Raw genomic sequence first — 13755 nt, 5'->3', positions numbered from 1 at the left:
TATATTGCTGTGTGAATAAAAAGTGAATAGTGGCCTGGTAGAGTGGAGTCTCAGGTTATCCATCAGGGGTAGAGGGACCCTTGATTGGGGGAGGGTCTTGTGTTTCCCTTACTCTGTGTGGTGAAGTTCTCTTGGTTTTGAGAATATGATTGCCCGTACCAAGAGGATGATGGCTGCTTTTATTGAAGCTAGGCCTGACATTCTGCAAGGCACTGACTCCACAGGGAAACAGCTGTTTCATTTTGCTTACTAATAAGGTCAGAACTGGAACAGAAACTTAGAAATTATGCATAGACTCATAGGTTACTCTGAATGATGGCAGTTCAGTAAACACTTGTTGAACTGTACAGTTGGACGTGACCTACACCCCCAGACTCTTTAGAAATAGTCATGACTTCCTTTATTAAGTTACTAAACTGGCTCACTTGAGTTTTACCCCCCTTTCCCTTCCCCCATCTATCTTCCTGGAGAAATCATGATCAGGCAGTCATTAAGAGAAACAGTGAATTCACCAAGTACTATGCATTGTCAGGTACCCATTGCCATGTAATGGAGGACCCCAAAACCAGGTGACTCAAGGCACTGTCTTTTTCTGAATTTACTGGAGGGTGGTTCTTCTGAAGCTGCTGATGTGCCTGTGTTCTGCAGAGGCCTGAAAGGGTACCCAGATCCCCTCTTCATAGCACCCAGATATGTGTGCCAAGCTGTTCTTCTGCACTCCTGTCTGGGGGATCTCTTGCAGCATTCTTCTTTGTGCATAGTATCAACATACTGGGTGGGAGTAATAGCAGCCATAAGCCTTGTACCTGGGTGATACTTGCCACTAAACCTCTGGACAAATTGAATCACAGAGTCAAGGCAGGGTTAGGGTGAGAAGGACCTAAAAGAATGCATGGATACTGTGAATCACAGATGAAAGAGTGTCCAAGTCAACTAGCGTGTGTGTGTGTGTGTGTGTGTGTTGCTAGATATTGTGCCTAGAGCCTTATTTCTACCACATCTATGACCCTTAGCTCTCACTTTAGTGACTTACAGCAGCACACTAGCTGAACACAGTTGTAGAACTAATTCAGGAAAAAAATGGGTGCTACACATTATATTACACTTCAGTAATTCAGTTCAATTTGATTTATCATCTTATTTATAAACCTTAAAGCCATGTCACCCTTGAAGCATTTCTTTGGAAATCATTGTGTCTGTCTTGTTTCTCTAAATAAGATTGGAACTGCTGTTTCAATTTAAATATAGGACGAATTATGTGTTACATGAAAGGATGTTACATGCCTTGGAAATTCAGTATGATACAGATGTCTTCCAATTTCACATTACTTTGATTCATAATACCATTGATGTATTGAAATACAGTGTATGTTAGGACCTTAAAATGGTGTGCATAATTATAGGTAATTGGTATAGCAAATTAGCATTTGTATATTTTAAGGTATGACTTATAACCCACTTAAAGATATACTTGAGTCATTTCAGTAAGACATTTGAAAACTATGTCACATCCTAAAGAATGCATCTTTAGGATAAATATATAAAATATATCTTCTGAAGGTAATTTAAGCTTGAAACAGAACACTGAATTGTCATTGGATATCCATTCTGAGGTTTAATTTCTGTTTCAAAATTTATTACTGTTCAACTGAAAAAATAAACAAGCTAGATGGTCAAGCTTTTATCTAAAGCAGGGTCATGAAGTTAATATGCATCCTGGTATCTACACAGTATCTCTGAGAGTTCTCCCTTCCCTTGCTTCCAGCAAGATTCCATACAGTGGGTTTACGATAGTCTTGAAAGTGCTCATGAAGACCTCCAGAAGTGCTCCTCAAAGCCCACTGGAGATGATGCAGAGGATGCTTTTGACTGCAAAGTAGAAGGTAGGTTGCTTTTTTTTCTCTCCTTATGTGCTTATACTATTCTTTTCCATAGTATCTGTGTTTGCTCCCAAGTACTGAGGTCTTATATTTCTAGGCTGTGACTTGTTACTAAATTCATGTTGTTGCAGGAATAGAAGTAGTACTAGATAGTGGTTGGCAAATGATGCCTTTTTTTTTTTGGTAGGGTTTCACTTACGGGCCCAGTCTGTCCAGATTATGTGATGGTCTTCCTAAGTGATGGGATTATAGCTGACCATCACAGCCTTTGCAGCAGGCCCCTTTGCAGGATTTTCCTAGATTTTCTCATTTAGTTGTCAAAACAGAAAGTCTCATTAGTTTCCTGATACTATCTTTAGGGAAGAAGAAATTGAGACCATTTAGGTCAAGGGTCTAGTGTACTAGTTAAGTCACAGGAGCATGAGGTGGAGCCAACCCAGGATTTCCCTCTTGGAGGTAAATGCCATTTAGGCATTTTTGCTCCTATGGGGCTTACCATAATAAGTTTCCTTGGAAGCTAGGCAGAAATGCAGACTCTCTACCTCCTCCACCCCAGCCAGCTCCGATGACTCAGGTACCTGTTTCGTAAGATCTGCTTCACTTGGTCATGTACATACAAGAAGTCCTAGTGTTGAGATAGTCTGTAGCTCCTTTAAAAATATACCCGATACAAGTATTTTTATTATATTCCCAGCTTGGCGATAAGAGAAGAGGTAAATATCTATGATTGTGATAACACACACACACACACAAACACACACACACACACACACACACACTTTTGGAAAGGCTTTTGTTCTGTTTCTTAGTGGGGCAGTCTTTCAAATGTCTGTATTCGGTGACTCCTTTTCCTACAGCAGCTGAGACTATTGTATTTATGCCTGTACTTGCCAAATGTCTTGAGTGATTTCTTTTCAGAACTTTTCCATAGAGATCCTTGAATCTACTACTCTTCTACTCTTACATTGTTGTATCCTTCAAACATATTTATTAGTGGGACTCTGAATAACTTCTATTATATTGTAAATTTCCTCCAAATGATAGTTGGGAAATTCTCTTCTGGATAACACTTCAGGTATGTTATGTATGAAAATCTGTTCTTGTTCTCCACACAGCACCTGGGGGCCCTATGTCTCATGTTCTCAGGGAGTGAGAACACACTACCAGATAAGCTGTCAGTCCTGCACCCTGCCTTTGCCATCAATGGCCACTGCAATCTTGTGTTTCCACCTTAATTTCTGTCCAACCATTGAAGGGTATCCACACTCTTTTTTTAAATTTAATATTTTGGCAAAATGATTCTCAAAATCCAGAAGGATAATTTACTTAATTTAACTGATTGAGCAGCCACATAATTAGGTGTGCAATGAGGTTCTGTAAGTGTCCCCCACACTGTCCCATTGAGTCTGGGTACACTTGTCTTCTCACACATGTATGTATCCATTGCCTTGGAAACTCTTCAGATTCTACCAACTTAAGGTTTTTCATGGAGGTCTTGTGACACAATATGATTGAATAATTACTGGCTATTGGTGATTAAAATTAACTTTATTGGAGCCCCTGCCTCCAACAGAGTGGGAGCTAAACTTCAACCTCTAATCACATGATTGATTCCCTGACAACCAGTTTTGCCATTTTGAAGTGATTGTAGGAATCACGAGTACGTATAGCTACACCTCACACATTTGGTTGCAAAATCTTGTTATGAATAACAAAAGAGCACTGGGTTATAGCTCAGTTTGTAGAGTACTTACCTACTATGCATGAAAGCCAACTTTGATCTCCAGCACCACATAAAAGGGGTGGGGTGTGACTTTGCTATCATGTCTACTACTCAATACATGACAAAGATTTTATCTATTTAATTAACTAATTTTGTATGGGTGTGAGTACATGGTTATGCATATGGAAGATAGAGACCAGCCTTGGGTGTCATCCTTGGGAATTCCATCCACCTCCTTTGAGAAAGAGTCTCTAATTGTTTCTGAGGTTACTGTTTTCGTCTTCTTAGAACTGGGGTTGCAAATGTGTGCCCCTATACTATACAGCATCCCCCAAACTGGGATTGTAAATGTGTGCCACTGTACCATACAGCATCCCCAGAACTGGGATTACAGATGTGTTTCATTATACTGTATAGCATCTCTAGAACTGGGATCACAGATGTGTGCCACTACGGTAGTACAGCATGTTTATATGGATTCTGGGGGTCAGGCTCCCTTGTGTTTGCAAGGCAAACACTAAACCAACTGAGCCAACCTCCCAAATCTCAGCTGCAAGGACTTTCTTTATTGGGAACAAAGGTCAAAGACGTCTATTCCTCTTGTGTGGCATCTGTATTCACTCTTCATGAGGAGATTTCTCCCCATTCTTGGAAGGATGCTTGGCTTGATCTATCCAATGCATGGGTAATATAAGACCTATTTCAACCTCATCAGATTAGTAGTGTTGTTACGATAAGATGTAATACTATATATTCACAGTAGAATTGGGTCCTGAGGCTTTTACTCTCTATTTGGAATATGTTGCCATTGGTCCACATCAAAAAGTAATTGGTTTATGTGACAGTTAGAAACTGAATTGGATTTTTCTTTACTTTAAGGTAAACTGCTATTCTACATTTGTTAATATATCTTTTATATATAGATAGAACATATATAGGAAACCATATATGCATGGTTTATTTATAACACCAAAGTTCTACAAGAGAAAAGAATAAATACACCTATATTTATAGGTGATATCTATATCGATACCTATATCTAATATATAGATATTATCTTAGGGTTTTTTGTTGCTGTGAAGAGACGCTATGACCATGGAAACTCTTAACAATGAAAACACGGAATTGGGGTGGCTCACTTACAGTTTCAGAGGTTCAGTCCAGAATCATGATGGGGAGGATGGCAGCATACAGGCAGATGTGGTACTGGAACTGAGAGTCCTACATCTTACAGGCAACAGGAAGGCAACTGACTGTTACACTGAGGAAAGTTTGAGAAAAAGAGATCTCAAAGCCCATCCCCACACTGACACTTCCTTCAATAAGGCCACACCTCCTAATAATGTTACTCCCTTTGGAACCATTTTCTTTAAAACCACACAGATATTTATATATTTATAAATTTGTATATGCTTATATATAAACATGTATATATATAAATATATAATATCTATATAACATATAGATATATATTCTTTTCTCTTGCAGGATGTTAGTGTTATATTTATAATTTTTACACATATATATATAAATAGTACAAATAAAATATATATGAATATAATATTTATCTATCTATCTTATGTATATTATACACGTACTCCTTTTTCTTGTAGGACTTTGGTATTATAAATAATTTATTTTCTTTTACTTAATATCTACTATTAGGCCACACAACAGTTTCTTCCATGAGAATTTAGGTATTTACTCCTCAGCTTTCTGAATGTAGGATAAACTGTAGTTGAAATTTCTAGATGGAAATTCTAGTCTAGTGAACACTGAAGGACTTTCTCAGTGAATTCTCCCAAGATTCTGTTTGGGAAACTTCAAGCATCTGGAAACAAAGATGATTTTTGCATCCCCCCCTCCTGCCTCAGAAATATGACTTTCCTTCCTTCCTTCCTTCCTCCCTTCCTCTCTTCTTCTCTATCTACCTTCCTTTCCTACCTTCCTTCCTTATCGTTTGAGCTCATTTCCATCCCATGATGGAGGGCATTTTTAGAACACCTGACCTTGATTCATATTCACTTTCTAAAAAGACTTGCTTATTTTGTTATTGTGTGTGTGTGTGTGTGTGTGTGTGTGAGTGTTTGCCTGCATGTGTATGTATGTGTGCTATGTACATGTCTGATGCTCATGGAGGCCAGAAGAGGTTACCAGATCCACACGTGTTCATGAGCCATGTGGATGCTGGGAACTGAACCCAGGTCCTCTGCAGGACCAGATAGTTTTCTTAACTGCTGAGCCTTCTTTCCTGCTCCTCACATACACTTCCAATGATCAAAAAAAGATGCAGTTGCCTCAATAGTATTTATATTGATATAAATCAGTATGCATGTAGCCCATTGATCAAAGTGATATATCAATCAGATTAGATATACTCAAATTGCAAGATTTGAATCTGTCAAATATTTGCTTTTCTTAAAAACTATTTTTGTTTTTTAAAGCATTAGCAAGAACAGATATGCCATTTAGCACGTTTAGCTTAGATAGCCTTTAAAGAACTCAAAAATATGCAGAGACTCTCTGGGCATGTCTTTAATCCCATCACTTAGGAGACAGAGCCTGGTTGATGTCTATTGAGTTCAAGACCCATTTGGAATACACGATAAGTTCCAGGTGAGCCAACGCTACATATTAAGATCCCGTGTTAACAATAAAATAAAAATAATAAAACACCCCAGAGCAGTTACTTGATGAGGAGGAAAAAACATGACTTAACAACACCAAAAATTGTATTCCAGAGGTCATTGACAAGTTCAGCACCATGGCCATTATGGACGGCAAGAAGGAGCATGTTAGTCTGACAGTGGACAATGTCCACCTCGAGTACGGGGTTGTCTACGAATACGACAGCACAGCAGGCACAAAGTGCAACGTTGTGGAGAAGATGGTGGAGCCCAAAGGGTTCTTCAGCCTCACTGCCAAGGTATGAGTGACAGTAAGATTCTTTTCATTAAACACCTGAACTGTCTGCTCTTTGTTGTACAGAATGACTGTGCTTGTTACAGCGGTTAGCTCATCAGCTCTCCTGTGACTCACTATGTACCAGCTTCCTCTGGAATGGCATATAACATGAAAGAGGAAAACCACCTTTGATGGATCCAGATGTGCTCTCTGCATACCTGGGCATTAGTGTTCCTGTTTGCTTTTCCATTGTCCCCGGATAACTTTGATTTTGCAGCTTGGATAGATAAGATACAGCTTTTTGACCTTTATGTGTTCATTTTAATTGTTAATATTTGAAATGCTACCTTTATAGCATTCATTTTAAAATGTTTGTTCGCATCTACTTACCCAGGGCAGACAGCCCCGAGCTGACTTGTTTGTATCCATCTCCTACCTGGTCTTAATGACACCTGGCAGGGGACTTATCCAGAGCTGGTGGTGGTGCATGCGTCAGTCCCAGCACTCAGGAGGCAGGAGGATGTCTGTGACTTAAGGCCATCCTGGTATACAAAGTGAGTTTCAGGAGAGCCAGGGATAAACAGAGTAAACCTGTCTTGAAAAACAAACAAAACCAAACAAATAAACAAAATCTTTTGCATGCTTTGCCGAAACACTGGATACACTTCACTTTATAATCTACCAATATAATTTTCTTTTCTCCCCTTTTCGCAGGCTAATCTGATTCCCTTTTATTCTTGTTTATTACTAAAAGTAGATTCATTTCATACAGTGTATTCTGATTAAAATTTCCCCTCCCTTTGCTTCTCCCAGATCCTCCCCACTTCCCCACCACCCAAATCCATACCCTTTTTTCTTTGTCTTATTAACATGCAAAATGGCATTAGTAATAATTATGAAAATAAATAAATAACCAGAAAAGGACAAACAAACCAAAGGCCAAGAAAAGCTCTAGGAACCCTTTGAGACACTGGGACACACATTTGCATACACAGAAAATCCATGAAAACAAAATCAGAAACCATAATAGATGAATTAAAGGTCTGTAAGCAAAAGCAAATTATAATGCCTAGACAAAGCATTGTGAGAAGTTTTCATTTTTTCAGCCTTTCAGCAGGTGGTGTTCCCTGTGTTCCCTGTGGCCCCACTAGGTAACAAGGGTGCCAGTGCTTTTTCCCTTAGTTTGTTGTGTTGTTCCGCCACCAAGTTGAGGGGGAAAATCTTCTGAGTGAATGTGTATGACTGAAGTCCAGGAGACATGTACCACATCAGAGTGAGATGGTTTATCCAGCAGGGAGTCTTTGAAGTCTGCTCCTTGAGCAGGCTTTTATCATCCAGGTGAGTCAAACCCTGAGCTTGCAAACAGACAGGCCAAACCAGTTTACAGGCTGTCTGCAGAAACCCTGGCAACTACAGTGCGAACTCAGGGAAATTGGGTGTGCTCACTTTTGAAGTTACTTCCTTTTGTGTATATTTATCGCCACAGATTCTGGAAGCCCTAGCAAAAAGTGATGATCATTTTGTACAAAACTGCACCAGCCTTAATTCTTTGAATGAAGTGATACCCACTGACCTTCAGAATAAATTCAGCACCGTGTGCAGTGAAAGAATTGGACATGTACACCGCAGAATATCCAGTTATAGAAAGGTAAGTAGTCTGGATTTTACATGATGTTGTTATTGAAGTTATTGTTTGAGTCACATTTAAATAGCTTTCTAATATCTTCAAATATTGGTTATGTAGTCATTGAAATAGCATTCATATAGTTTTCTTGGTCAGTTTTGTGTTGCTGTAACAAAATGCTTAAGACTAGGTAGATTTTCCCCCCCTTCAAAGTCTTTGGCACATATATTGTGATTTCCCGTGTGTTTTTTATGGGATTTCTGTGTATGAATTATGTCTGTAAGTGTTTCTTGTGCTTTATCTTTTTCTCCTGGTAGTTCATTTGTTTCATCTTATTCTGGTTTGTTTGTTTTATTTTATACCATTTATAAAATTATTTCTTTTTATTTTTTAGGTACTTGTTTGTATTCTAATTATAGAGAGAAAGGATGTGGATTTGGGTGGAGTCGGGGATCTAAGAGGAGTTGGGAGGGGAAACTGTAATAAGAATATATTATTTAAAAGTCTATTTCCAATATAACATACAATCAGAAAAGGAAACAAACAAACAAGTAAACAAAAAAACCAAGGGAACCCCTCCCCACTAGTATTGCTTGTATGTATATGTGTTTAGGCCTGATTGAAAAGTTTGGGCACCCAGATAAACCTTTCTGCCTATGCAGTAATCTAAATCAGACCAAATCAAACTGAATTAGAAAAAAACACATTTAATTATACAATCCTCCTCAGAGAGGAGACTGGAAAGGGAGACCAGAAAAACCAGGAGTCTAGTTTCTGGGAGGCAGTTTAAATACCCTGTGGAAGTGGTCTTGAGTGTCTCTGGGGGAGGGACCATCATTTGGTGGACTTTCTGAGATGCAGTAGGGTTTGGAGGAAGACAGGGTGGGGGGCTTGGGTGGAGACTCCACCATCATAACATCCCAGACTCTGTGTATGCGGATGCCAGGAGCTGGGGTGAAGCTTCCAGCATCACATCCCAGACTCTTTGGATATATGGACGCTGCTTCACATCTGGCTTCTTCTAACTGAAAAGAGATGATGTAGGGGAGGGTGAGAGTCAGGAGTTGATGGGTTCACGCTCAGCAGAAGGTGTGGGTGGAAGAGCACTTGGTGAGCTGCCATCCTGTAGCTCTCAGGCACCTGTTCCTTGAGGAGGCGGAGAAGGCAGGTTGCTAGGAGAAAAAAATAGATTGTCATTGGCTCTATGAATGGGGCGTACAATGGGAAGGGAGGTAACTACCAGAATGAAGGGAATAAAGAAGTGTCCGGGTAAGATAGAAGAGGCAAGGGTGAATGAGTGAGACAGGAGAGCAGATGTATCCTTCATTGGGACATCTTGGAAAACCAGAGTGCAGTTGTCGGGTAGGTTTCCACTTAAGCCTGGAGAGGTGGTACCTGTGATGAAATTGCAGGAGCTGGTGCAGGCATTATCTGGAGGACCCTCTGTGGGTTGACCGTGGCCCAATAAGGAGGAGTGAACCTGCAAGATATGCTCAAAAATGGGTGGGGTAAAAATGGGCTCTGGAGACTGTTTTTATCAGACTAGATTTCTTGATATAAAAGCAGAACTTCTCCTAGGAAATTGCAGGCATCTGTAAGACAGCTGGAACAGATCTTGGTGTCATAGCAAAAGGCTATGGCTTTAGGTTAAAAGGCATGGACATTTTTAGAAGACAGCCAGAGGAAATTTAAAACTCTGAACCTCTGAAGTTACATTTGAAACCTGTTAATCCCTGACTATGAAGCCTGTAAAGGAGGCACACCTGCCCGCACTTTTAGCAGGGAACATAACTTAATGAACTAATGAGCTATCAGTACCCTGGTCGTCAAATGCCATCAGATCTAAGAGGGAGAAGTAGATGAGTAGAAGTAGACAGCTTTTTCAGCTAAAACAGTCCCAGGTTTTACTGAAATTGCAAGGAGGGGTTGCATCCATCCCTGAGACAGGAATTTAAGAGGGAGCTGTGGGACCCAAGTGAGAGGTCAAAACACAGTAGCTAGCTTCCATGTCTAAAAGAAAAGTAATGCACCTAACCTGTTACTTGCAGTGTTACCCTGGGCTCCAAGAGGGCAATGGGAGTCACCAAGTCTGGGCTGTATCAGTCCTCTGCCAGGCTGAATAGTTCAAAGGCTGGCACAGTCTCAGCTGCTGGTATTGGTGAGACTGGACCTCTGTGGCGTGTCATAGGGGACAAGCCCTCGTGGGGCTATTCTGATTTTCAGTGTCCAGGCTGACAGCAGATGGGGCACGGCCTTGTCCAGGAAATATCTTGCCAAATGACCATCCTGCCCACATTTGTAGCAGGCTCTGATTGGAGTTGACTTGGGTTGAGCTCCAGTGGGATGGAGCCTGATGGTGGTCAACTTCCCTTGTACCCCTGTGACCTCAGGGCAGCTGCTAAAGCTTAGAGCATGGCCTTCTGTTGTAGTCTCATCTGTCAGGAAGACTTGGCTGCTTCTTCTTGGGCACTGAAAACTGTAAAAGCCATTTTTCACCAATTTCTGTATGGGAGTTTGGGGACCCGTCCTCAGCCTTTTTAAAGTTTTGTAATATCTGACACTGACTGAGAACTGAAATGGGTGGCCAGGACTGTGGCCCCTGCTGGGGAGGCTAGGTCAAGTATAGGCCAGTGTGTATAGGGGGCAAGGAGGTGCCCTGGAAGGATAGGGAGGGGCGGTAGGGGGGAAGATGGGCAAGGAGTAGGAAGGGGGAAGAGGTTGATAGGGGAAGAAATAAGCGGAATGTGGGCCACTGAATGAAACATGTGGTGTGGCCCTGTAGGAGGGGTTGGGAAGGCAGGGGTCTGGGGTGGGGGAGGGGCCAGTGTCTTGGGTAGCGGGCTTTCTGAGATGCAACAGGATTTGGAGGGAGATAGGAGAGGGGACTGGGATGCAATTTACACCATAACATTCCAGACTCTGAGTATATGGATGCCAGGGGTTGAGGCAAAGCTTCTACCATAACACTGATGTTTTAGGATTGGAGAATCTGTCAGGGAACTTACCCTTGAAGAAAGCTCTTTCTCCTTCTGTCTGCAATCATTGATTGTCCATAGGGCTTCATCAAGGGTTATGGCATTGTAAAAGTTCTCCTGTCCACCCTGTTTAAACAACCATATTGTTGAGCTTTCATGAATATAAGTATCCCTGTCGTGTCTAGAACACCCTGTCTAGAGGCAGACTTCCTGTTCCTCTGACTCTCTTCTGCTGTGTTCCCCAAGTCATAGATATAGAAGTTACTTAGTAATTGAGGCTGGGCACCTAAGGTCACTTGTTCTCTTTCTTTTGATCATTTGTCACACCAATCTTTGTAGAGGCAACACCAAAAAATATCATGTTAGTGTTCATAAACACCTCTGCAAAAACAGAGTAAAACAGAATGGATTATTTTGTGTAGCAGATATTTTTAGTAATAGGTCATTGACTCTATGTTCCATAATAAAATGAAAGAAAATTTGTTTTCAGATGGGTTGGGAAGAAAAGGGAAATACTTACCAGCATGGTCCTATACGTTGGCAATAGAGGCACAAGGAAAAGTTGTTTTAGGATTCCTGTCCTCTCGTGCTTAGCATTTAATTAAAAAGAAAGAGCAAAATTATGATATGAGAATAGTCATGTCATTTTCACCAGCTAGAAATCCCACCAAGATAATTGTACACATTTGTTTGTATGAGTTGCTGTCTTGAGCTCTGTAGTACCTTACAGTTTTTGACTATTCATTACAGGCATCAGGCAATGTGTGCAATAGTTTACAGAGTTATTTTTACGTGTGTTTGTGTGTGTGTGTGTGCCTATACATATGTGTATAAATATTCTACAAGTGTGGGGGTGCCTGCAGAGACCAGAAGAGGCCATTGAGTCACCCAGAGTTCAAGTTACCCAAGGTTGTGAGTCATTGATGTGTGTGCTAGGAATTAACTTCAGTCCTCTGGGAGAGCAGTATGATCTCTTAACACCTGAACCATCTCTCCAGCTCCATATATATATTCTTACCAAACAGTGTGATATACATTCTGTGTTTCACTGATAATGTAACTCAAGTTCTAAGTTGTCAGGGAACTTGCCCAGCACGTACAGCTGGCAACAGTACTGGCATTTGAAGTTTGATTTTTTTTTATTCTAACACTTATATTTGATGTTGTGTTACCTTATATAGCTTATGTGCTAACTAGTGTGTTTCCAACTATAAGAACAATAGGATTTCTGTAAGGACAAATAACTGGCTTGAATACTCAAGTACAATAAAAAGACTTGTCACACAGGGTGTGATACTGAGCCTTTTTAATCTCAGAACTCAGGAGGTAGAGGAAAGTCAATCTCTGTGAGTTTGAGGCCAGTCTAATATATATAGTGAGTTCCAGGCTAGCCAGGGCTATGCAGTGAGACCCTGTCCAAACATCTACCACTATGACCATCACAATAAATGCATGCCCGAGTGACAGGGAGGAAAAATGCCACTCAAATAGAAGATAGATTGTTGCCTGGATTAGGAAAGAAGATTTGAGTAAGTTGCAATCAGAGTAGAAAAGAAATGAAATTAGGTTTTTCTAGTGATTGTTTTGTGTGGAATATGGCAGTAATATAGTGTGTTCTTGTGTGAGAGAGTGGAAACATTTCTGGTCTTTTCAGTTTTCATAGATACAAGTTGGCGGTGATCTGGAATGGTTAAAAGCCCATGAGATGAAAGATGGAGATAATAAACCCTAACTATGTGTGGGGAGCAACATGCATGCATATGATGGCTTGGTTATGGAAGACTAAGGTTATATAACTTAATTTTCTTCCTTTCCAAAATAAAATAATAAGTGTGTAATATGGTAAGGTGTATGAGTGCAGTAGACTCAGAAGCATATACTGCCAAAATGGAGAAGATTCTCAGAAACATCATATTGGTGGATTTAAGGTATTCTGCATTGACATAGAAGTAACTGGGGTCCTGTGGCATTTTAATATAGACATGGCCAGCTTAGTGGGAAATGATCACAGACAATACAAATCATATTGAATTGTAGACTGTGCTGTGATATGTGCCACTGGTTGCATCTCAAAGCTCTCATTCTGAGTCTTGTCCTACTTCTGCCTCTAGGAAATAACTCTTGCCTTAGGTTGTGTAGCTGAGGAGGTATTTGGATGCTCTCTCTCTTGCTTTTGTTGTTAAACAAGAAACATCTAGTCTGGTAAGGCCTGATCGCTATATAAGCTGTGCTCATTGTCATTTTACTTGATCTTAAACTTAAAATAATTGGCTATCTTTTTTCATTAGAGGGAGATTCAAGGTTAGCATAAAAATATGTCAAGTACCCTTCCAGGTTGAATGGGATGTTGATAATTCTAGTAGTTTATAGATTAGCTCAGTGTATGTATCAAATTCATGTCAACAGAAACCACAGCCGCTGTGAATGCAGAATTTTGATTCCCACTTATTTATTTTGCAGCTATTATTAGCAATGTTTTTTCTTCCAAATAAAATCTTTAACATGCTTCTTTTTGCGAAATAAAAAGTATTCATAGAACTCATAGATTAATGCCTTGTTCAGCTATCATCAGATAAGCTTTCTCCTGAAGGAGATGGGAACAAATATAGAGACCTACAGCCAGACATTACACACACACACCACACACAC

At 40.3% G+C, this 13755-nt stretch overlaps 1 protein-coding gene across 1 annotated transcript in view; it reads left to right on the top strand.

The window, feature by feature from the left end:
- The window catches only part of Prex2 (phosphatidylinositol-3,4,5-trisphosphate dependent Rac exchange factor 2), a 273913-nt gene that overhangs the window by 136596 nt on the left and 123562 nt on the right, over positions 1 to 13755 (top strand). Inside the window, 3 exon segments of the mRNA XM_005066754.4 lie at positions 1766 to 1883; positions 6345 to 6529; positions 7994 to 8155. Of these exon segments, the coding sequence (XP_005066811.2) occupies positions 1766 to 1883; positions 6345 to 6529; positions 7994 to 8155 (465 nt within the window).

Source organism: Mesocricetus auratus, unplaced genomic scaffold (assembly GCF_017639785.1).
Source record: "Mesocricetus auratus isolate SY011 unplaced genomic scaffold, BCM_Maur_2.0 Super-Scaffold_6730, whole genome shotgun sequence".
NCBI classification, from domain to species: Eukaryota; Metazoa; Chordata; class Mammalia; order Rodentia; family Cricetidae; genus Mesocricetus; species Mesocricetus auratus.
Note: the sequence above shows the minus strand (reverse complement) of the source record. Positions and strands in the feature narration are given on the sequence as shown.